Genomic DNA, 25,830 nt, shown 5'->3' on the forward strand with positions numbered 1-25,830 from the left:
CCTGGGGTGGGAAGATCCCCTGGAGTAGGAAATGGCAGCCCACTCCAGTATCCTTGCCTGGGAATCCCTTGAACAGAGAAGCCTGGCAGGCTATAGTTCATAGGGTCTCAGAGTCGGACACAACTGAAATGACTTAGCACACTTGGATGCAATGAATTCTGACTTGCCCCAACACATATCAGAGTATAAGAAATGGTTTATAATAACTTAAGCAGTTTAGTATTTTTCTTAGACAAATATATTAATTTGGAAGAATATGCTAATTATTCAGTTCAGTTGTGAAAATAGACAAATATATTAATTTGGAAGAATATGCTAATTATTCAGTTCAGTTGTGAAAATAGACAAATATATTAATTTGGAAGAATATGCTAATTATTCAGTTCAGTTGTGAAAATAGTATAAGATTTGAAAAGCTATTGGGATAATTGGTGGAAAACATGTTAGCATTTACTTCACATCAAGTTAAATCATCTGTAAAAATTAAAAATCTAATTCAAGAAGCAAATATTATAAATAATTTTAAAATGAAAGAATTTTAACACAGGAAATATAACAAATAGAAAAAGATAAATAGATATGACCTAAGTTTTATATGAGGAAAACATGTAATTGATAGACGTAGGGACAATATTCCCACACATATAAGATTCAAAAATCTCATATCACTAACAGAGAGCATCTATAAGCCAATAACAAAAACCAAACAAATAGAATATTAGAGGTAAATTTGAGAAAAGTGTACAAATGCCCAGAAAACACAGGCCCTGTCACACTTGAAATATGAGTAATAAAAATTAAAATAATAGCTAATATTCTTCACCTAAAAATTGGTGTACATTTAAAAAATTATAATATTTAGTGCTATCAAGGGTGTGGACAATGGAGTATACCCATTCTTTTGGTGGGTGAGTAATTGATAAAAATGATGGATGATTTTAAATGTGCATACACCTCAGTCCAATTATTCCACTTTCACATATGGTAGAGAAATACAATGGAATAGGAAAGGTTAGAGATCACCTCAAGAAATTGAAGATATCAGGGAATATTTCATGCAAGGATGGGCACAATAAAAGACAGAAATAGTAAGAACCTAACAGAAGCAGGAGATATTAAGAAGAAGTGGCAAGAATACACAGGAGAACTATGCAAAAAAGATTTTCATGACCCAGATAATCATGATGGTGTGATCACTCACCTAGAGCCAGACATCCTGGAATGCGAAGTCAAGTTGGCTTTAGGAAGCATCACTACGAACAAAGCTAGTGGAGGTGATGGAATTCCAGTTGAGCTATTTCAAATCCTAAAAGATGATGCTTTGAAAGTGCTGCACTCAATATGCCAGCAAATTTGGAAAACTCAGCAGTGGCCACAGGACTGGAAAAGGACAGTTTTCATTCCAATCCCAAAGAAAGGCAATGCCAAAGAATTCTCAGACTATCTACAATTATGCTTATTTCACATGCTAGCAAAATTATGCCAAAATCCTTCAAGCCAGACTTCAGCAGTATGTGAAGCGAGAATTTCCCAGATTATAAACTGGGTTTAGAGAAGACAGAGGAACCAGAAATCAAATTGTAAAAATCTGTTGGATCATAAATAAAGCAAGGGAATACCAGAGAAACATCTACTTCTGCTTCATTGACTACACTAAAGCCTTTGACTCTGTGGATCACAGCAAACCATGGAAAATTCTTAAAGAGATGGGAATACCTGATCACTTTACCTGCCTCCTGAGAAACCTGTATGCAGATCAAGAAGCAACAGTTAGAACTGAACATAAAACAACAGACTGGTTCAAAGTTGGGAAAGGAGTACAAGGCTATATATTGACACCTTGTTTATTTAACTTAAATGCAGAGTACATCATGTGACATGCCAGGCTGGATGAATCACAAGCTGGAATTAAGATTGTCAGGGGAAATATCAACAACCTCAGAAATGCAGATTATATCACTCTTATGGCAGAAACTAAAAAGGAACTAAAGAGACTCCTGATGAAAGTGAAAGAGGAGAATGAAAAAGTTGGCTTAAAACTCAAGAGACACGTGCACCCCAATGTTCATCGCAGCACTGTTTATAATAGCCAGGACATGGAAGCAACCTAGATGCCCATCAGCAGACGAATGGATAAGGAAGCTGTGGTACATATACACCATGTAATATTACTCAGCTGTTAAAAAGAATTCATTTGAATCAGTTCTAATGAGATGGATGAAACTGGAGCCCCTTATACAGAGTGAAGTAAGCCAGAAAGATAAAGAACATTACAGCATACTAACACATATATATGGAATTTAGAAAGATGGCAACAATAACCCTATATGCAAAACAGAAAAAGAGTCACAGATGTACAGAACAGACTTTTGGACTCTGGGGGAGAAGGCAAGGGTGGGATGTTTCGAGAGAACAGCACGTATATTATCTAAAGTGAAACAGATCACCAGCCCAGGTGGGATGCATGAGACAAGTGCTCCGGCCTGGTGCACTGGGAAGACCCAGAGGAATCGGGTGGAGAGGGAGGTGGGAGGGGGGATCGGGATGGGGAATACATGTAAATCCATGGCTGATTCATGTCAATGTATGACAAAACCCACTGCAATGTTGTGAAGTAATTAGCCTCCAACTAATAAAAATAAATGGAAAAAAAAAAAAAGTGAAGTGAAAGTAAAAAAAAAAAAAAAAAAAACTCAACATTCAGAAAACTAAGATCATGGCATCCAGTCCTATCACGTCATGGCAAACATAAGGGGAAAAAGTGGAAGCAGTGACAGGTTTTGTTTTCCTTTGCTCCAAAATTACTATGGACTGTAACTGCAGCCATGAAATTAAAAGATGCTTACTCCTTGGAAGGAAAGCTATGACAAACCTAGGCAGTATATTAAAAAACAGACATCACTTTGCTGAAAAAGGTCCATGTAGTCAAAGCTGTGGTTTTCCAGTAGTCATGTATGAATGTGAGAGCTGGACCATCAGGAAGGCCGATTGCCAAAGAATTGTTGGTTTTGAATTGTGGTGCTGGAGAAGACTGTTGGGAGTCCCCTGGACTGCAAAGAGATCAAACTAATCAATCCCAAAGGAAATCAACCCTGAATATTCATTGGAAGGACTGATGCTGAAGCTCCAGTATTTAGGCCACCTGATGCAAAGAGCTGACTCACTTGGCAAAGACTCTGATGCTGAGAAAGATTGAAGAGAAAACTAGAAGGGAGAGGCAGAGGGTGAGATGGCTAGATGGTATTATCAACTCAATGGACATGAGTTTGAGCAAACTCAGGGAAATAGTGAAGGTTGGGAGAGCCTGGCTTCTCAGTCCATAGGGTAGCAAACAGTTGGACAGGATTTAACAACTAAACAACAACAACAACAGATAAATACTATGTCTATATTAGAGAAATACTATGAAGATGCATGTTCCCAGCAGTATAGTTTAATAGCAAAAACCCAGGTGGTCCAAATGGTAAAGAATCCACCTGCCACTGCAGAATAAGCAAGAGATGCTGGTTCCATCCCTGAGTTGGGAAGATCCTCTGGAGAAGGAAATGGCAACTCCTTCCAGAATTCTTGCCTGGGAAATTCCATGGACAGAGGAGCCTGGCGGGCTACAGTCCAGGGGCCACAGAGAGTCGGATACAACTGAGCGACTAAAGCACACAGAAACAACCTATCTCTATGGTTGAGTTAAGGTACTTCCATGGGTGATAGTTAGGAGAGTAAACAGTAATAGAAATAAACAACAGTGTAACACTAGTGTTAAATAAATACAATGATTGATCAGAAAAGACATGGACTCTAAATAATCGGTGCAAGCATACAACTATATACTGACTTGTTTTCAGTCACAGATGCATCATTTTAGATGGTCGCTTTTAAATTTAGGGCTGATTTGTGTGAATTACACTTGAAGATATCCATAATATTAATATGCTATTTAAGGGAAATAGGGTAATTTGCAGACTTCTATCTATACACTTCCAATCATTTCATTTTTTGGTGATAAATAAAAGAAAGAAACAAAAAATCTACTCTTTCATTTCTATGGCAGAGTGTGGTATATATATTTTTTAAAATATTTTGAAATATGTAATAATATAAATTCCTAATTCATATTAATATTTTAATTTAAATCTCATCATATTTTCTTATATGTCTTAACACTTCCTCTAAACAGCCAGTCTCTTTTCCTTCCTGCCTCACAGAAGAAATGACCCAGCAGAGAGAAGGGAAAGTACTGAATTTTTACTTTCACAAGTTTAACATTCAGCAAGAAATGAAAATATTTCACAACTCAGGACATGGAGAAGAGATTTGGAAAACACATGGTGAAGTCAGATGGTACTATTCAGCTGACTTCCTTCATCAAAAAGGAAAGAGGAGAGTTAGAAGGTAAACAGTAAGATCTTGATCGAGTTAGGTTTATGAGACAGAAACTCAGAATCCCATTCTTCAGCCATCCTCAAGCAGTCAGCTTAAGACCAGGGTAGGGCAATGACAGTCTGCAAATAGATTGGAAGATCGGAGAGGAGTGGAAACAGGGTCCCTCTCCAGAGAAGTGGCTGTGTGGAGTGTCTGGGCAGATAGAGCTGAGTCAATTTCACAGTGTCAGGATACCCAGGATGGTGCAAGAGTTGGGGAAGTTCCCTTACTCCTGAGAGAAGATCACAGGGCTTCTTACCAGTCCAAGGAGAGCAGGAACTTAAAACTAGGGTCCACCTGACCTTCATAGGCTCTGCAGGGAGGGACCTATATGAATCCACCACCCACCACCATATTAGACAAGAATCATCTCAGTAGTGGAGAAGGCAATGGCGCCCCACTCTGGTACTCTTGCCTGGAGACTCCCAGGGACGGGGGAGCCTGGTGGGCTCTATGGGGTCGCACAGAGTCGGACACGACTGAAGCGACTTAGCAGCAGCAGCAGCATCTCAATAGAAGCCACAGTGGAAAAAAAGGATGAGAACTAGATACCACCAGTGCTCTTCCCAAAGCTTTGGCATTTTCTAAGCCAACAACTGTGGGGCCAACTCTGAGGAAAGAGGTGGGGTGTGATTGAGGGGAAGAAATTATTCAGTAGTCCAGAAGCTCCTACTCTAAGTGGTTGTAGAAAAAGAACATTACCATTTTCATATACTGGAGTTTGTAGAGTGAGACCTGTATCTGCCATCACCGTGAATCTCTCTTTCTTCAAATGCCAATCTCTCACTGTAGAAGTATTCCCCCTGCCCCCACCAAAATATTTTAGGGAGCAGATGGAGACTTTCACTTTTTACTTTATAAACTTGTTTCATGTTGAACTTTTTACAGCAGTACATACTTTTCCTATAATTAAAAATAATAAAGAAAACAATAATTGACATTCTCCCACCGCCATCCAAGTAAAACAGCAGGGTAAAATAAATCTCAAATGACTTGAAGGTTACATGTTTCCAAGGTAAGCATCCCTTTAATTATTAGCTGCAGTAATCATTTGTGTTTTCTGCATTTAAGTTTAAATTAATTGGCCAAATAAAATATAGGAAGCTTTAAAAAAAAAGAATACTGTGAAATGCTTTTGTTGGACCTGCTTCTTTTCATAGCTGCAATTTTCACAGCAATTGAGGCCACTTTTAACTCTGTTTATGTCTGTTAATGACAGAATACAGTCTTTCAGAATTTTCTCTCTGAGACAGCAGGGCAGAATTAATGGCAGTTTCAGCTCTCCTGAAGATTGATGCAGCATGGCAGTGCTTAGCAAAACCATGTGATCTTTTAATCAATCACTGAAATAAATCTATGCAACTGGTGTCAGGAATGAAAGTCATTCTACACTCACCTTCCTGATTCCCTAAAGTCAAAGGAAATGGAATCCAAATGAGGTTCACTGAGCCACACTGCTGAGCCTCCATTCCCAAAGGGACTTCAGATTTGTCACCATTCAAAAGACTCGTCTTGCCATGAAAAAATGGAGGTTGGCATATTTCTCTATAAATATGAAAGTGATGGAGCATCCCTTATGGTCCTGGCTCATGAAGAGGCTAAGTCAGAATGTTACTGCACGAATCTCTAATTCCTAATGGCTGACATGTAAACTGTAGATGTATCTTTTCATAGGTTCCTAGAAACATTTTGCAGAAATCTTATGATTCATTCTTTTCACATAAGAGTTAATGAAATTATTTCTACACAGATTACTTTTTACTCTTAAATATCTGGAGGAAAGAAGTTCCTCTAAAGATATAATTTATAGCCTCACTCTGCTTCCTTCTAGGAATTTCTTCCCCATAAAATCAACTCTTGACTTAACCCAGTTAATGGAAAAAAATGAGTGAACCAGTGAGTACAGAATGATAAATAATTCAAAAAGTAATTTAACCTTGCCCTGCAGTGCAGTGGGACCATTACATAATGAAGAACAAAGTAATGGTATCTTAGTAATATTTTTAAGAGCTTTTATTATTACACAACATTCAGGTGTATATTAAAGGAGTGGCCATATTTAATGCTCACCAAATTCAGGACCAAAATAGCATCTTATTAAATTATCTTTTTGCCCTCTGTGTCTGAGCACATTGCTCTTCTCTGAACACTTTGTTACTTGCCTTGGATTTCACTGAATATGGAGGTAGAGAGCACAGTGTAAATGTACCGTTGATATGAGTAGATGTAGCTCTCAGTCTAACTCTTCTTTGTCTTTTGATTTATATCGGTCAGCATGCCATAGCATATGTACCCCAGGATGAAAAGCATACCAGGGTCTTCATAGCAGATCAGGGGAATGGGAAAGGAATAGGGAACGAGTGAGCAAAGCTGGGACGCTAACTCAACTGAAATGCTGGCGCCAGATGGAGCATTCAGCAGGTGTCCAAGTCCTTGTGTCCATAGCAATATGGTTAACTTGAGTTGATCCTGACAGTCATAAGTACCCCAGAGCATGTGCTGACACTGTGGAGACATAATAGACGCAGTTTCAAAGGGATATTATGCTCTATGTAAAGAGCATCACAATGCTAGATTGTCACCGCAACAGCTTAGGATTACATCCAAAGTTCCAACTTCCTGAGAGAGAAAAATTCTGGCTGAATGTCAGGGCCAGTGAAATTCTGCAGCAGAAGCCAGGACACTGGGAAGAAACCAGCTACGTAGACCAGACAAACAAGTGGTCTTCAGGGAAAGAGCTGTGTTTCTCTGGACTAAAGATTGTCCAGGCATTACTTTGATCACACCAGATATTACAAGGTCCCATCACCTAGTTCCCTGGAAGCTACTATAATGTTCTCTAATTGGTCCAGAAACTGAGCAGAAATGAGTGTTTGGTGGAGGGCCTCTGGGCTGAGAAAGTCAAGAGCATCACTTATTAAAATGTTTCTATTAGCCAGATATTTGATATCCTCTCCCACCCAAACACTGTGTTTCCAGGTGCCTGAGAGATCTAGGACATGGATAAACCACACGATTCCTTCTAGGAAGCATTTCTCACCCCAGCAGAGCTTAACATCACATCTTCTCATATTTTTGAGTCTTGGTTTGAAGATGATTTATTGTCATTTCAAAGCATATGCAACTTCGTGTTTTATAAATGGAAACTGGGTGAGATATATCCTTTGAAAGACATTCTTTAAGGCTATGTTTAATTAAACTCTAGCAGTCAGAATGATGGTTTTCTTGGCAGAATTTCAAAATAAAGCCCACTCTGAGTACAGGATGTGAAATTATATCACAGCAAGGAGCATTTAAGCAAGATCCTAAGATGGTAATGCCAATTACAGTGACTTTGGAATACAGGACTGAGAGTGCACGTGAGGCTGTAAAATTAGGTCAGGACATTTTCGATTACAGGGTATGTTTAAGCGCAATGTCACCTAGAAACATAGACAATTCAGGTCTTAGGATTCAATAATCTTTCTCACTTTACCATAAAATGTAAAACATAATGTCGTTAAGAAGACATTTAACCAACGTTAAATGTATAACATTTTCTTCATTGACATAAATGATAAAAAGCAGATGACATAAAAAAAAAAAAAAGCAGATGACATGTGGAGACTATTATAAATTTTGCCAAAACTAGATATTTGCATACTGGGAAACTCATAACTAAGGCTTTTATGCCAGGAATCAGACAAGCAGCACAGTGACACAATTTCAACACGACTGATTTTGATTCAGGATGATGAGTAGTCTCCTGCTCGGTGAAACTTATTACCTCCTCTCTTTCTAATGCGATGAACAGAATCAATCTGTATTCAGAAAGGTGGTCTGCATGTCTCTACTGTGTCTGTGTCAACTAAGAATGTCTCTGTGATCCGGAAAGAGCTCTATCCTAAAACATTACTCTTGTTGGAAAAGTATCTTTTAAAAAATTTTTAGGAGGCATGACAAACTATAGTATTGTGGAAAGGTATTTTGGAATTTGACAGCACGCTGACAAAAACCACATAAACATCCTTCAGAGGAGTAACTGTGTTCTATGCAGTGCTGTACAGATTCTGAAACACAGTGTTATAATTATAGGTTTGGATTCTGTGTGTGTTCTCAAGACTTGAGACATAAAAGTATTACATTTTCTTCCCTAGAAACAATAAAAGGTTTCTTATATCTGATTACTTAGTGTGGCAGAGACCACATCTTGTGCTGAATTAGAAAGAATGATTTATCCATTAACACCTTTCACCCGTATAGTAAGGAAACAAAATCCTGTTAAATTCATGAGACTCTGTACCTCAGGTGTCCTTTTGTTTTGGATAATAGGTGTCCCCAATTCAGCTTAGTTTATCTTTAGAGGCAGGGAGCTTAATGTAAGAACTAGCCTTTGAACTTGAAGAAAGATGAGAGGTATGTCCGCACCTGCTTCAGTAAAATGATCTCAAAGTCATTTTGAGTGTAACTTCTAGATGAACCAATTAGGAGTGATCCATTTAGAGCTGAGACTGTAAACATATTAATATGTGTGTGTGTGTGTGTGTGTGGCCAAGACATAATGAAAGATGGTTTTAGCACAACGGGGGAGTTATGAGAAAATGCAGTCATTTGAGTGAGAAAGGAGGACTCAGCCTTTTTATTTGTACCTTAGGTCTGGTTACTTCTGCTAAAATCCTGTGACACTAGCAGGCTTTCTCCAAAATTCCTAAGGCTGCTGCTTGTTCAAACCAGCCAGCAGGGTCACCTGCCAGGTGCCTCCGTCCCCCAAGAAGAGTTGAGAATAATGAAGTCATGAGGTTGGAAGGTGTCACACAGGTCTAGTTCAAGGAACTCATTCTGGAATATCCAGATATACAGAAACAAGACATTTTTTCTTCCAAAAGCAGTTCACTTCATATTTGTGCAGCTCCAGCTATTAGAGAAATCTTGCTTGTTAAGAGTTGAATTCTCTTTGTCTGTAGCTTCCTCTCCTCCTCACTGTTTCCAGTATTACTACTTGAATTCATACTAAACAAAAGTAATCCTTCTTGTCTGCGGCAGTTTCTCAAATGTTGAAGCCCAGCTATCTTGTTATCCCTGAAGCTTTATTTATTTATTTCTCTTCAGTGGAAAACACTGCTGTCTCTTTTGACCATTTTTCAAATCTAACATGATTTCAGAACCATTACCAGCATAATTGTTTTCTTTTAAATACACTGAATCCATTTATAACTTTTTTTTAAATTTTTTATTTATTTATTTATTTTTTTAAAATTTTTTATTAGTTGGAGGCTAATTACTTCACAACATTTCAGTGGGTTTTGTCACACATTGATATGAATCAGCCATAGATTTACACGTATTCCCCATCCCGATTTCCCCTCCCACCTCCCTCTCCACCCGATTCCTCTGGGTCTTCCCAGTGCACCAGGCCCGAGCACTTGTCTCATGCATCCCACCTGGGCTGGGGATCTGTTTCACCATAGATAGTATACATGCTGTTCTTTTGAAATATCCCACCCTCACATTCTCCCACAGAGTTCAAAAGTCTGTTCTGTATTTCTGTGTCTCTTTTTCTGTTTTGCATATAGGGTTATCGTTACCATCTTTCTAAATTCCATATATATGTGTTAGTATGCTGTAATGTTCTTTATCTTTCTGGCTTACTTCACTCTGTATAAGGGGCTCCAGTTTCATCCATCTCATTAGGACTGGTTCAAATGAATTCTTTTTAACGGCTGAGTAGGAAGCTGTGGTACATATACACCATGGAATATTACCATTTATAACTTTTAAAAAATATGGCATTAAGACCAGAATCACTGTAAAACTGGAAAAATCTAGAAACAGGAAAGTTGACCTCTTGCCTCCCATTGCTTCCATTAATGCAGACTAAGTTCACACTATTCTTTTTTTATATGGCAATGTCAATATTTCATTTTCTAGATATTCTTCTTGAACAAAACTCTATTAATACATTTTCTATATTTATTTTCTGATGGTAAATCACATTTTCCTCATTCTATACTTGCACAGTTGTTTTAGGCCCAAGCACAGGACCTTGTGTTTTTCTAGATTAAATTTTATCTTGCTAAAATCAGACTATTACTGAAATTTCTCAGAATCTTTTGGTACCTAGATTTAGTCAATCAATATATTTCCTTCTACTCATCAGTTTCCTCATAAATAAAGACAAACTGCTTCATGAAATGATTGTGAAGAGTGTGTGATCCAACACAAGGAGAGTGCTTAGCATGGAGACAAAAACTTAGTAAGTGCTCAATAAATTGCATTACCATCATTTTGTAAGCAAGCCTTGTCTAAAATGAGTCTTTTAACCTTAAAGTACATTTGTTAACATCATATAAATAAACCCCAACATTTTAGAATAAAGTATTTCAGTCAAAACTATATTGTCACCAGATCTTGAGTAAAAAATTACTGGAGCAACATGAAATAAGTGAATCCTAGAAGCCTTTGTGGAGAAGGCAATGGCACCCCACTCCAGTACCCTTGCCTGGAAAATCCCATGGATGGAGGAGCCTGGTAGGCTACAGTCCATGGGGTTGCAAAGAGTCCGACATGACTGAGCAACTTCACTTTCACTTTTCACTTTCATGCACTGGAGAAGGAAATGGCAGCCCACTTCAGTATTCTTGCCTGGAGAATCCCAGGGACGCGAGCCTGGTGGGCTGCCGTCTATGGGGTCCCATAGAGTTGGACACGACTGACGTGACTTAGCAGCAGCAGCAGCAGAGGGCTTTGTAATTACAGAATTCAAAGAAAAAAAAAATTAAATCTCTATGCATTTCCAAGTCAGAAGTCTGCCTAATTGGACGAGTTGAGACTCATTTTGAATTGCCTCCTAGAGTCATCTGCTACTAGCAAACTCTAAATCTACCAAAATGATAAACTGCTTTGCATTTCCTCTATGTGAAATCATTACTCAAAGCTGCAGGGGTGAGTTGTTAACGACAAATCACCATGTGTGTGAGAAAGTTGAAATTTTCCTTACTGTCAATTCATTACCAGAAGAATTAGCAAGATGACATACTGAAAATGCTCTTGGCTTGTGACACTTTCAGATCTGGTTCACATCGTAGCACAAGATGATTTTAACTATGTGACCTCAGGAAAGTTATTAACCCTCAGTCCCCCATTTCTCACTTATGGGAGTGGGGAAACAGTATCTTCTAGAATTGCAAAGAATTTGAAGTAACATGTGCAAAGTTGCAACTATGATTAATACTAGAGGTTATTATCAATCATTCATATGAATGGATGATGATGACAGTAATCAAGAATTTATGTGATGCCTTCTTAGTTTCCATGAGCAGCATTTGAAGCCATGCTAATAATACAGTCGAATGGAAAACCATAGTAAGAGAATATAGAAAATAGTGATATATTGTACCGTGTTCCCTTATAGCTCAGTTGGTAAAGAATCCACCTGCAATGCAGGAGACCCTATTTGATTCCTGGGTTGGGAAGATCTGCTGGAGAAGGGATAGGCTACACACTCCAGTACCCTTAGGCTTCCCTTGTGGCTCAGCTGGTAAAGAATCTGCCTGCAATGCAGGAGACCTGGATTCACTCCCTGGGTTGGCAAGATCCCCTGGAGAAGGGAAAGGCTACCCACTCCAGTATTCTGGCCCGGAGAACTCCTTGGACTATATAGTCCATGGGGTCGAACATGACTGGGCAACTTTCACTTTCTTTAACTGCATTGGAATCAGTGTGAAAGTAAGATTCTCTTAGAATAACTTTTCTTAAATGAAAACATAGGATAGAAGAAAATCAGATGAGCTTATAGAATGACCTAATATTCTGGTATGTAATTTCATTAAAACATGAGACTACTTTGGGTTGGCCAAAAAGTTTATTCAGGGTTTTCTGTAAGATCTTATATAAAAACTCAAAAGATGTTTTGGCCAACCCAATAAAATCTTCTGACTTCACTCAGACTTTCTTAAGTGACTGCTACATGCCAGGTAACCCACACTCTAAGAAGAAAATGACCCTTGGTAGTCATAAAACCTTTCTCATAGCACCCTTCCAAAGTCTAAAGCACTCTTTAGGAATCCATAGAATCGTAAATTGAAAATATTTTTATCTCAAAAATCACTGAATCATGGAACACTGTTAGCGTTTTCTTTCTTTCAACACATAGAACATTAAACGTGAATTGAAACTCAGTACCAATAGCAAAGGTTCATTCTTTGAATAGCTTTTCTTTATCTTAATAGTCAGTGAAGTCTTTGTTTACTTTGTAGAATGGAAATACGATATTGGGAAATTAGAATACATTTAACAAATGCAAAGGATTCAACATAATTTTATCTCATACAAAAGGTGAATATGGATTTACTGTAATTTTTAAGTAGATGTTTGTTCAAAAGCTAAAAGAATATTTCAACAAATCCTCCTTTAAAATAGAAAAATGTCTGTTCAAGTCCTCTGCCCATTTTTTAATTGAGTTCTTTGTTTTTTCACATTGAGTTGCATGGTTTTTTGTGTGTATTTTGGATATTCACCCCTTTTCAGATATCATTTTCAAATAACTTCTCCCATTCAGTAAGCTGTCTTTTCATTTTGTTGATAGTTTCCTCAAGACATTTTCCCAAAGAAGATAAATATATGGCTAATAGTCACATGAAAAGATGCTCAACATCAGCAATCATCAGAAAAATACAAAGCGACAAAGAAATACCACCTCACACCTATCAGAACTGCTGTCATAAAAAGAGAACAAATAACAAATGTTGACAAAAATGTGGTCAAAAGAAAGCCCTTGTGCACTGTTGGTGGGATTGTAAATTGGTGCAGCCACTATGGAAAAAAGTATGGTGGTTCTTCAGAAAATTTAAAAAGAACTACCCATATAATTCAGAAATTTCACTCTAGGTCTTTATAAGAAGAAATAAAAACACTAGTTTGAAAAGATATATGCACTCCAATGTTCATTGCGGCATTATTTACAACAGCCAAGATATGGAAGCAACCTAGGTGTCCACTGGTAGACAAATAGATAAGAAGATGTGAGATATATATATATATATACACACACACACACACATACATACATGCATATACATACACACTTTGGAATGGACTATTCCACACACACATGGAGTATTATTGAACCATAAGAAACAGAATCTTGCATTTGTGATAACATGATAGATCTAGAGAGTATTATGCTAAATGAAATAAGTCAGAGAAAGACAAATACCATATAATCACACTTCCATGTGGAATATAAAAAACAAACAAATCAAAATGAAAACAGACTCATGGATATTGAGAATAGTGGGTTGTTATCAGAGTGGAATATGGGTTGGGCCAAATAGGTGAAGGGGATTCAGAGGTTCAAACCTCCAGTTATAAAATAGATAAGCAATTGGGATGTAACATGCATCAAAAGGAATATGGTTAATGATATGGTAATGACTTTGGGCACAGATGGTTACTAGACTCATCATGTGACCATTTTATAATGTATGCAAATGTCAAGTCACTATGTAATACAAATGAAATAAGCATAATATTATACATCAACTATCTATCATTTAAAGAAACATTTATTATTTATTGAGAAAATATACAAACTTAGATATTTAATTTTTTAAGAGAAATTCAAATAGACCTAGATCCAGATCTCTCTTCAAATAAACCAGGATAGTATATTATTTCCCATGTCCTAGTAAGAACAAGATTTTGTGAATCACTATGATCCTCTGGAGGAGGAAATGGCAACCCACTGCAATACTCTTGCCTGAAAAATCCCATGGACAGAGGAACCTGCAGGGCTACAGTCCATGGGGTCTCAGAGTTGGACACGACTGAGTGCCTGAGCGCGCACACACACATACGTATGATGTATTGTGCTAAATTAGTACAAAAAGACTAGACACCAAAAAAAAACTCAGGAAATTAGAAATAAAAAATGGTTTAGAAAAACTACCACTGAGCAAAAACTGAGTAATCAAGCTATTGTATATATGACAATCAATCAAAGATTAACCTCAAAGTGAATCATATTTGTATCATAGTGACATATTATTAATTATTGAAATTTGGGCCTTTATTTTTCAAGTTACCATTTCCTGAAAAAAAAGTCAAAAGGTAGGAAGGCCATCATGCCAAGGAAAAGGGGATACATTGCCAAAAACAGGGAGTGGTCTTATATTTGAACAAATGTGCCTTTGAGGCCATTATGTATGTTGCAAATGCAGAGACCCTCTACTGTGAACATTGTGTTGCCCTGTGTTCAGATTCAGGCCTTCACAGTTGGAAGCCTGAAGATAAGATGAGCTTACCTGTTGTGATGAGCCATATGAGAAAACACTCCTAAACACCAGTCTGTATGGTTGATAGATTTCCTTTCAGAGCCGCACCATCATCTCCTCTTTCCACAAGTGAATAAGAATGAAAAGGCCCACTTCTAAAGTCTCATGAGCAACCTAGATGCCCATCAGCAGATGAATGGATAAGGAAGCTGTGGTACATATACACCATGGAATATTACTCAGCTGTTAAAAAGAATTCATTTGAATCAGTTCTAATGAGATGGATGAAACTGGAGCCCCTTATACAGAGTGAAGTAAGCCAGAAAGATAAAGAACATTACAGCATACTAACACATATATATGGAATTTAGAAAGATGGTAATGATAACCCTATATGCAAAACAGAAAAAGAGACACAGAAGTACAGAACAGACTTTTGAACTCTGTGGGAGAAGGTGAGGGTGGGATGTTTCGAAAAGAACAGCATATATATTATCTATGGTGAAACAGATCACCAGCCCAGGTGGGATGCATGAGACAAGTGCTCGGGCCTGGTGCACTGGGAAGACCCAGAGGAATCGGGTGGAGAGGGAGGTGGGAGGGGGGATCGGGATGGGGAATACATGTAACTCTATGGCTGATTCATATCATGTATGACAAAACCCACTGAAATGTTGTGAAGTAATTAGCCTCCAACTATAAAAAAAATAAAAAATAAAAAAAAATAAAAACAGAGAGAAAATAAAAAATAAATAAAAAAATAAATAAAAGTTATTTTTCCTCTGCCCTTGTCTGAGTAATAAAAAAAAAAAAAAAAGTCTCATGAGGGGAGAAGATACTTACAAAGCAGCTAGTTACAGTTAGCAAGGTAATTTCTCCAAGTTAGAAGTGTGGATCAGGCAAAGCAGCTCAAACTGCACCCTCCCCCCGCCTCAAATGAACACTGACGGTTCAATGTCTATACAGACAAGAAAGTTAAGCCAACTCTCTGGGTTAGGATGAATTTAGATGAGGGATAGTTTAGGTATAGAATAAGTATGGATTCAAAGAATGGTGATAAAAACATCACATGTTCCTATAGGGTGTCCCCAATTCCAAGGAACTTGGATCACAGGAGAAGCTCCAGGAAAGTGAGTTTGTTAGATCAATATGAAAGTGAAAGTGAAACTCGCTCAGTTGTGTCCAACTCTTTGCAACTCCATGGGCTATACAGTCCGTGTAATTCTCCAGGCCAGAATACTGGAGTGGGTAGCTGTTCCCTTCTCCAGAGGATCTTCCCAACCCAGGGATCGAACCCAGGTCTCCCACATTACAGGCAGATTCTTTACCAGCTGAGCCACAAGGGAAGCCAATATCAATGTGGGAAATGCTAAATATTTTGTTTATCCCATGGAGAGTCATGAAGTCTAGAAGAGTGATCCTATAGCAAATGAATCTTCTTAATTTTGTCTAGTCCTTTATTATATTAAAGCTTTTTTAACATAAAATTTACCATCTCACCTTGAAGCGTTTTTATGCCCTACCAGGTCCAGGAAGGACAGATGATTTTATTCTCATAAACAGAGATGTCAAACGATTGGTAGAAATTCATATCGCCAGGTACAAGGTGGTGGCAATGCCTGGCCCCCAAATCCAGGCTGTTGTCCAGGCTCTGGGAATTACATCATTTCAGACACAGAGACTCTTTTTTTAAAAAAAACTTTTTATTTTATATTGGGGTATAGCCGATTAACAGTGTTGTGATAGTTCCCGGTGAGCAGCGGAGGGGCTCAGCCACACATATCCATGTATCCATTCTCACCCAAACTCTCCTCCCATCCAGGCTGCTATACAACATTGAGCAGAGTTCCATATGCTATACAGACACAGAGACTTTTGAAAGAAATTATAAAAGGCTTCTGAGCCTTGCTGAAAGATAGTTGATAGAGTTAATAGAGTAAATACTTCTAAAAAGAACGTAAGAGTCAAGAGATGCAGATCCCATTACTGACTTCACCACTGGCTAACTGTAGAACCCTGGGGAAAAGACTTACCTTCTCCAGTCTTTGGTTTCCTTGAACAAAATGACACTCGTTTTAGGTGGTCCAGCAGCATCCCTACTGCTTCTTCTAATAATAGAGTCTCTTTCTCTTGTAAGGACTCCTGGCCTTGTGGTTTGACTCCATGAGGACGCTGAACTGACTCTACTTCCCGTGCTTTCCCCCTATCACCACACAGGTGATATTCACTGAGCACATCCTTCTTCTGGCACCTGCCTCAGGCACAGTTTTGTTCCGGGATGGATACATGATCCAAACAGACCAGAGTTTACCCAGGAAAAGACAATTTCTTTCTGCTCTGGTTGTTAGGCTGGTATCTATGGTAAGATGTGAGTGTGAGCCTAAGAGAATCACTTTTTTTTCTTTTTTCTGACATGTTTGGAAACAGCTTTACTGAAAGATGGAGAGAGTGGAAGAATCTGATAATATCATATATCAGCTTTTCAGACAGCTGAAGCAACCTGTATCCTTGGATGTAGGAGTCACACAGGTCAGTAAATTTAGTTAGTTTGTTTTTAATTAGTTTGAATGGCGTTCATGTTTGTTGTCACCCAAAGAGTCTTAATTAATCCAGCTCATTCTCGCTTGATCATTTCATGAATTTAGAGGATATTTAAGTTGCTTAAAACAAGGAGAAAACATTTTCTTAGAAAGTTCATCTATGGAAGTTGGGGAGGGAAATTCACACTTGATCCTTTTGTTTATCACTCATTGAACATTCCTGGTAGGGGCAGGGAATAAAACACTCATTCCTGACCTGAATTTGTAGAAAAATACAAGTATTTTTCTCCAGAAATTCATTTGGAGTGTTTTCTTCAGTCCTTCCACATTCATGCTCATCTCGAGCTTCAGTATATAATGTACAGTGAACTCTGTGTGTGCTGCCTAAAGACAGGGAAAAGTCAAACTGAGTAGGTCACGTCCTCTGAATCAGTATAGAGAAGAATGGAGGGTACTTCATCTGTAAGAGGAAAAGTTACAAGTGTGCGTGCTTCATACAGCTGGGTCTCCAAGGGCATATGAGCAGGAATCAAGCAGAAGACAGGATGGAAACAGATGAGAAGGCCCCTTTAAATTCCATGATGCTTTGTACTCAACTTTCAAGATCTAAGTTAGTACCTAGTGCAAAGTCAAGCCATAATGGATACTAAATAATACATATTTATTGATGATAAAGATAAGAAGATCTGGCAAGGCCTCTTTGACCTCTGGGTATAAGAAAATTGAGCTGGCTAACAGGATGCTTGCAATTAGTCCAAGACTTCACAGAGAGAAATGGAGAAGGAATTAGCACTCTTCCACATTCTTGTCGCATTGCTGAGCTCAGTAGTCTTTGATCCTTTTATTAAGTCCTCTAAATGTAAAACTTTCTAATCACTGTTTTGAGAATTCGCAATCTTCTTGTCAATTTCTAGAGACTTGATAGGTTCTTTTCGTTTTCATTGATCTTCTTCAAATATAGGGTCTCGTCTCATTTCTCTTAGCTTAGCTTTTAAAGATTTTCAAGCTTTCACAATATATAATCTTTGACTTTTCTGTCTCTTGAGGATTTAGCCTCTTTTTCTTTCCATTTCTTAGATGAAGATTGAACCATACATCTCAAGATATAGATGTATTGTAAGACTCCAGGCACCTCCTATAAATCTTATTTACTGGACATTTTGGATGTATTTCTTTGTAACTTTTTCTGTGCATTGGTTTATAAATAGTGTTAAACAAAGAAGTGGGGAATATGTGCTACTTCAATTTAGTCTGTAGTGAAATGGATGTGTTTTCATTGGTATACAATACAGGAAACACAGAGTATGTGCGTATGCTCATGCGTGCCTACCTAATCAATATTATTTAGAATATGAACTACTTGAACCCGCTCAATTTATAAGAAAATAAAGCCAAAGAGACATTCTGGATCCCAGAGGGATTCTTTTCCCAAAGCAATCAGACATCTGGAGTCATGGGCTGATAAAAATCAATGACTTTCAAGGCAGTATATCTTTAGATGTGGGGGAGGGAATAAGTACATAATGAGAGAGGAATTTGTGACAGTAGAAGGCAAACAGAAGAAAAAAATTGGTAAGAAAAACTGTAACACTGTCTCCCTGTAATTAACCATATCAGGGCACAGGCTATAGCATAATTAGGTATGTATATTTATATCACTATGACCTCAGAAATAGTAAACAGAAACAGTTTCTTTATTATTTGACTGTTTGGGCAGATCATATGCCTTCCTTTATGTGTGTTTATTTGTGCCTGTGCTTCATGGGTCGAATAAGCAGAAATCAGTTCATTTTTTTAGTAAGAAGTTATAATGTACCACATACACATGGGTGCTTGACAAAAACTATCTAATTGTTTGAATTATAAGCTCAGAAAATATTACTATGTCTCGGAAATCAGTTTTAAAATTGGGGCAGGGCAGAGTTTTGTTCCAACATTATCACAGATGGTTTGACCTTCTATATATTGATCACTCTGTGCTTGCATCTACCCACTCAGAAATATTTCAGCAACTGAGCACTTACATGTATTTAGAAAAGGAAACTATTTACCCATAACCCCTTCAAAATATATATAAATAGTCAAATGAAAATGTAAGTTATTTACTCTCATTTACTATGTGTTGTTATTTGAGTTGGATGTAAGCCACTTGTCTGCAATCTGAGGTGTATTTTTAAATGCATTTACTTATCCTTACAATAATAGTCCTTGTAGAAACTCTCCTCTGATAGAGTCTGAATTTCTAAAATATAAGTAATAATTTTAGTCTATTCTGTTGTGATCACCAGATATGTTACATGAGTTGCATGACTTTTTCCTGAATTTTTAAATCTAAGCTAATGCTATAAAATTAATCCTGGACTCTTAAACAGTTTAAGCATTTGAACAATACAAAAATATCTGGAAAGAAGGACAGCGTGATGTTGGCCATGGAAGCAGTTAACCATTGAGCCTTTAAGTTCAGACATTAGGAAACAACTACTACTGTTGGAGCCGACTTGAAAACATATCCCATTTGAGCTATTGTGCACATATCTAAATGGGATGTGGCAGGTGGGTGAAAGATTTATTGATTCCTGTTTGAGGTATTGCTGTAGACTTACTGCTTCAGTGGGCTTTCAAATGGGGTTTGAGTCTTACAGAACAAACTGAACCCTGGAATCCTTTCCTGACATTGCAACCCCCAAAGTGACAAGTCTAATAAGCCAGGGCTAAGGAAGGCTTTAAACCGCATGCAGAACAGCTGTTGTGTGCTCTTGCAGAAGCTCAAAGGGAAAAATGCTTTGAGGAGAAAAAGTGGCTGTTAATTAGTCTTTGAACACCCGAAAGTTTCTGCAAACAAAAATGCACATTAGTCTAAGTGTATACAGAGCTAAAGGAACCACTTGCTAATCACATGCTCCCCAATTCACTGGACTTTCCTTTCATTGCTTCCTCCAGGGAGAACACAGAGATCTGGGATATTTAAGGCACTAGTTAGATTATGTGTGGCCTGTCAGCATAGAAACTGCTATCTACCTAGGCCTGGCTAGGGTCTGAAATTTTGCTTTGGCTGTTGTAAATAACATCCCGTGTTGAGGCGCACTGAGACTTTAGGGGGGAGGGTGTTTCCTACCTAAAAGAACAAGACTGGAAAGACAAAATAGATTTCTAAGATACCTATTGAAGTGAGCTGAGAAACGCATTAAGAGACATAGGAATAGTGAACAAGTTAATAGAATCATAGAATAGGAATGTCCTTTTAGAACACATCTTCCTCATTTTAGGGCTGATTGCTCTCAGTTACTTAGAGAACTTGTAAGAAGCAAATGTAAGAAGCAAACTTTCTTACATCATCGTCCAGTGTGCCTTTTCCTCCCTCACTTAGATTTAGTGTAAGAAGACATGATAACAGGACTGACTGAGGATCCCTTGAGAAGCCAGGATGGCTTGAAAATCAGAAAACAGGCACAGGGATCACCCATCACCAGCCAGCATGTCTCAGACTTAACACAATAATGTGATGTTATGCTTAGACTTCCCTCAAGCAGGCCTAAAGTGGTTCAACACTCAAGTCCTTATACATTTTCAGAGAAAGTGTAAATTCATAGCAACAATCTTAAGAAAAATAACATTTATTAACAATTGGCTAAGCTACTTAGGTAGTGGCCACCCAATTAGGCTCAGAGGCATCCAGGGCTGTCTGCACAGCCTGAGGGGTTACAACCCTGCTAATCCACTTGCTGTGTCTCACGAAATCCTCTCCCTGTTTCTGCTGTATTTCCAGAAGGGTTTCAGAAAGTATCAGATGCCTCCCCATGGACCATCTGCCAGAGCCAGCGAGTTTTTACAGGAAGCCATCTTTCTGCCTCTCTCTCTCAGGACTTCCCACTGATTACTGACCACATGGTGGACTTGAGTGTGGGATGATAAAATCTGCCTGTGTGCATCTATCCCTCTCAATTCCCAATCTCTTAAGTCTGACATTGTTTTCTTCCATGAAACTCAGAAAGTGACTTTTAAAACTTACTTTCCTTGCAGCACACCTGTAAGAAAGGATCAATGCCCATAAACACTAGGCAGGATTTAAAAGTTTCACTTAACGCATCTGTTAGCATCAAGATAAAAGACAATCAAAGGCAGAGTAAGACAGGGAGTGGTGTGGGGCCTGAGAAAGTGGTTGCCGTGTGGCCATCGGGGAATAGGGAGTGTAAAAAGCTTCTTGCACGCATTGCCTCATCTATAAAAACCAGAATTACTTGGCATCTAAGTAACAAATGGATCTAAAGGCTGTAGAGAGGAGCTGTTGGCAGGAAATGGTCCCTAGGGCTATGATATTTTCAGATCATGTGCATTTGCCTATAATGCATAGATCATGGATTACAGAACTCTGTTCACATAACTTTTCTATTTAAGGGCTAAATTTTGCAGGTTCTGTTTTGTCGACTATCACAGTTTCTGGTGGCTAAGGCAATAAATCTGGATAGTTAAGGAAAAACTATAAATTTTGCCTTTGAGATGCAAGGAAGAGGAAAGTGCTGTGAAGAAGTATTAAGAGGAAAAAGGATGGAGAAAGACCATAGTGATAGCAGAGATTTAAGAGCATTAGTAGAGGAGAGAAGAGTAGGGGGCCTGGCAGCTGCTCCCCCCTCCCAATTTTCAGGAATTTGGCTTTAAATAGAAAAGGCTCTTCTATACAAATGCAAACTGACCTGCAGGTTGAGACCTTTCTGTGTCTGAAACTCACCATAAGCAGATAACTTGTACACAGCAGAGCACAGTGGAAGATTCCTACACACTCTTGGTAGGGATCTTGGTAGGTTGGTTTTTGATCCCAAATCAGTTTCCACATTGAGTTTAATTTTAAATGTCTGGTTTGTCCCTGAGTGAACTGGTTGTTCTGCTTTCTTTGAAACATGGAGACAGCAGATTAACTTGGTGCCACAGAAACCAGCTACAGAATATAAAGTCTCCATTTCCTATCTTACTCATTAACAAATTTAAGTGCCCTCCATGACTCACTCTTGACTACATATATGTTGCCCCTGCTCACCTGCCCAGACAGAAGAAAACAAGCAAATGCTTACCTGCTGAACATACAGGAACAATAGGCAAAACTTCAAAATCCTTTGAAGCCTGATATCTATTAGCATTCAAAAAAAAAATTCTATGTCATATCCGGACATAGACAAAGATTTACTTTGGGAGTGAAACAGATACCTGAGTGGACAGGATGTTAAGGAATACAAACATTTGATCCCAACCCTTCAGACACTTACATTGTTTATACTACTTGTGCCTCTTCTCAATTAAATAGGACACTTCATTGTTGTTGTTGTTGTTTTTAATTTTAGTCCACCTTGTATCTGCTACAGTGAAGCCTTTAATTGCTATACCATAGTAGAGGATTCTTTATATTCTTGAAAATATTCAGGATCCTACCCCAGGTGTAAAAACAAACTGCTCAAAAACTGTTGTCAAGTTTCAGCTCGAAGCTATTGTATCCTTTGGGTTATTTTCATATTCACAGTTTTCCAGGCTTTTCTTTCCATATCCCCTTCAATTTCTGAGCCCAAAGACCATCTGTAGCTCCTCTCCGGCCAACTTCCAAGTTTGGGTTACGCACATCTCTGACATTCAGAACCTCGATTAACTCCTCTGAACCTTTTGGCTGGGCCTGGGACTGATTACCCAGGTCGCGTTTATCTTTGAATTTCGCCCTTCAGATATAAAAGGTAATATGACAAAGACAATATACGTCTTGTTTTAGTAACAGTGGTGTACCCCGGGGAGAATCAGCGTCACTCCGTCACTCTACTTTAGGAACTACTTTTCCTCGTCTTTTTTTTTTTTTTAATCAGGGTCCTGACGCCTGCTTGCTGACGTTGGTCAGGAGAAGATGCCCTCCCTGAAGCCTAGCCAAGCCGTCTCTTTCTTTCATTAGCGGTGTAACCCTGTGTTCCCACCGGAGCCCTGCACGGAAGTGTAATCTTCCCGCGGGGGCCTTCCGTTTTCTCGCCTGGCTCAGAGCGCTGAGCCTAAATGAAATATAAAATATTAACTGAAAGGGAAAACGAAGGATGCTGCCTCCAGGACGGCTCCAGGGCCTGAGGCTTGGCCAGGGCACTCGTCCCTGGGCCTCTCTGTCTCGCTCCCACCCTCGTGCCTGCGTAGGATCCCCGAGTTGAATCGCAGCTCGCCAAAGCGAATTCCACCTCGGACTGGTAACCTGACCCGTCAGCGTCGCCCGTTCCCTTCGGCCCGGAGCGCAGAATGACCACCAGGAGGCCAGGAACAAAACACTTAAACGTTGCATTTATTAAGGAAATTTTAAATAAGGAGAAAAAAAAAAGTCAAAACGGTTTCACGAATGTCAAGAGCACTTTTGTGGTGTAAACCGTGCAGTCACGAGCTAGGAGTTCCATTCCGGATCTTTGCCCCGGGGCCAGCTGGAGTGCCAGTCCCCACCACCCCGACCCTCCCCCCTAAAGACCCAGTTGGAAATGCAATAAAAGAAACAACTCATCCCATTCACATTAGCAGGCTCCCCTTCCCCCCACCCCTTCCCCTAACACAAAACTCTAACCCCCAGGCAGGGAAACAGGCCACTAGGGCGGAAAAAGACTTATCAAATATTCGTATTCAAGCAAACACACACAAAATCCCTTAAAACACGTTACAATCAATCAAAGGTATTTTATCGTCTGTCCTGCCAGGGCTGCAAGGAGCGGGAGGGAATGGGCGCGAACCTGGCCACGGTTTGCGTGTCCCCGTTAGTTCGGTTAAGTGGCGTATATGCGGGTCACTTTTCCGGTCACCAGGCAATAGATGCCGCTGGTCTCTGCCTGCCCGCCCTCTCCACTGCCCCCCCGAGCTTGGCCCACCTGCGGGTGGAAAGGGGCCTTGGCCTGGGTCGGTGTCCCCGCATTCTGCGCCAGTGGCAGCTTCCAAAGTTCTGCGCCCTATTCGCCTTCTCTTGCCACTTGCTGCTGAGTCCAGAGTCAGGGCTCTCTTCTCCTACTGCCAGGCCTGGGGACTTTCAGAGGGCGAGCGATAAACGGGTTCGCTTCATCCCGAAAGGCAGAAGTCGAGAGAAAAAACTGACTCCGACAGGTTTGCTTCGCCCAGTCTCGCATGGTGAGGGGGCGCGGCCGGGCTGGCGAAGTGGGGAGGCGAGGGGCGGCTGCCGCGGGGGCCGGGGACCGGTCAGTAGGGCCCCACGACCACCGCCTCCACCTCCTTAGACGGTCTCCGGTCCTTCACCAGGAAGTTGATCATGCCCTCGGACTTGATGAGAAGGTTGCAGCCCAAGAAGAAGATGCCGAAGACCACGGTGAGCGAGAGCACGCACATGACGGCGATCTGAACCACGCGCATGATATACAGGCTGCGCTCGTCCGGGCCGCCCTCCGCGAAGCCGTCGTCGGTCACCACGGACGCCTGGGTGCAGCAGCGCACGGCGCGCTCCAGCGCCTCGCTGCTGTTGGCCAGGAACAGGCCGGCCACGTCGGTCTGGTTGCCCAGCGCCGGATTCATCGCGGGCGGGCGACTCGGCAGGCGAGGGTCCGAGGGGTGGGAAGGCGGTGGCGCGGCAGAAACAGGTGAGCTGAGCGCTCACTTGGGGACTCGCGCGCGCGGGGACGGCTCGCTCGCTTCTTTCCAAAGTCCCCGGCTGGTGGGAGTTTCGCCGGAGCCTTCCCGCCGCGCGCCTCAGTCTGGCTGGTCTGCGCCGTGTGCTTCTGCCCGGGCGGTGCTCGTTCCCGGCGCTCGCTCGACTGGGGGCTGTTGGAACTTGGCGGGGCTGGGCCAGCCGGGCCGTGGGAGGTGCGGACGGCGGCGGTGGGGCTGCTCTCTGGGCGCACAGCGGCCCCTGCTGGCCGCGCCGCTGCTCTGCGCCCGCCGCTGCTGGGCGGTGGGGGAAACGAAAGGGGCGAACCCCTTGCTTTTTCTTGCTTCGCCTCTTTTCCTACTCCAAGGCTAGGCAGAGATCGCTTTTCTGGCTTGATGGATGATTGAAGAGTTTCGGGTGGGGGAAGGGTTGCGACCAACTGAAAGTTTCCTAAAAACTGGGTCACACAAGTGTCCTTGGCCTCCCGCCCCTCTCACCTCTGGGAGGTGGAAAGTGGCGATGAATCGCAGGTGCCAGATGGTGCCAGCGAGTACATGGGCCCGCCGCCTGTGCCTGACTTTGTCTCGCTTGCGACGAGCCGGGAGGGAAGGGAGAGAAAGAAAGAAAACGAGGGAGAGAGGAAACGATTGGAAAACAGAGAAAGGCAGATTTTATAGAGACTCTTGGGGCAAAAGAAGAGGGTTTAGGGAAGGAAGGGTTCTTCTGTGGCCTTTGTGGTTGCCAGGAACAGGGTCACCTCCCTGGAAAGGGAGGGGAAGGTGGACAGAATGGCTACTCTTGTAATCTCAATTGCAAATGAGTTTTTGGATGTGCTTCCAATGTTTTTCTCTGCTGGCAGTAAATCAGTTGTTTAAGGGAATTGCTCATCAGCACCCATCACCTAGAACACAGGCCAACTCCTGGAAGATCTCCCCATTTTCCGTAAGCTGATGTATTTCACCCTAGTCATTTTAAACGAAGCTACAGATGTTTAAAGGGCCTGATTGAAACTTCAGTCCATTATGATTCTGCT

At 40.4% G+C, this 25,830-nt stretch overlaps 1 protein-coding gene across 1 annotated transcript; it reads right to left on the reverse strand.

The window, feature by feature from the left end:
• Nucleotides 1-23,484: 23,484 nt before the first annotated feature.
• On the reverse strand, nucleotides 23,485-25,004 carry RPRM (reprimo, TP53 dependent G2 arrest mediator homolog). The gene has a single exon (XM_043487913.1). It carries the CDS (start codon nucleotides 24,722-24,724, stop codon nucleotides 24,395-24,397), a length of 330 nt encoding a protein of 109 aa, XP_043343848.1. The 5' UTR covers nucleotides 24,725-25,004; the 3' UTR covers nucleotides 23,485-24,394.
• Between the last annotated feature and the right edge of the window lie 826 nt (nucleotides 25,005-25,830).

Source organism: Cervus canadensis, chromosome 15 (genome assembly GCF_019320065.1).
Source record: "Cervus canadensis isolate Bull #8, Minnesota chromosome 15, ASM1932006v1, whole genome shotgun sequence".
NCBI classification, from domain to species: Eukaryota; Metazoa; Chordata; class Mammalia; order Artiodactyla; family Cervidae; genus Cervus; species Cervus canadensis.

Bases quoted from the DNA above. Each gene is read 5' to 3' on its own strand.
- RPRM (XM_043487913.1), bottom strand. From the start codon at position 24,724: ATGAATCCGGCGCTGGGCAACCAGACCGACGTGGCCGGCCTGTTCCTG.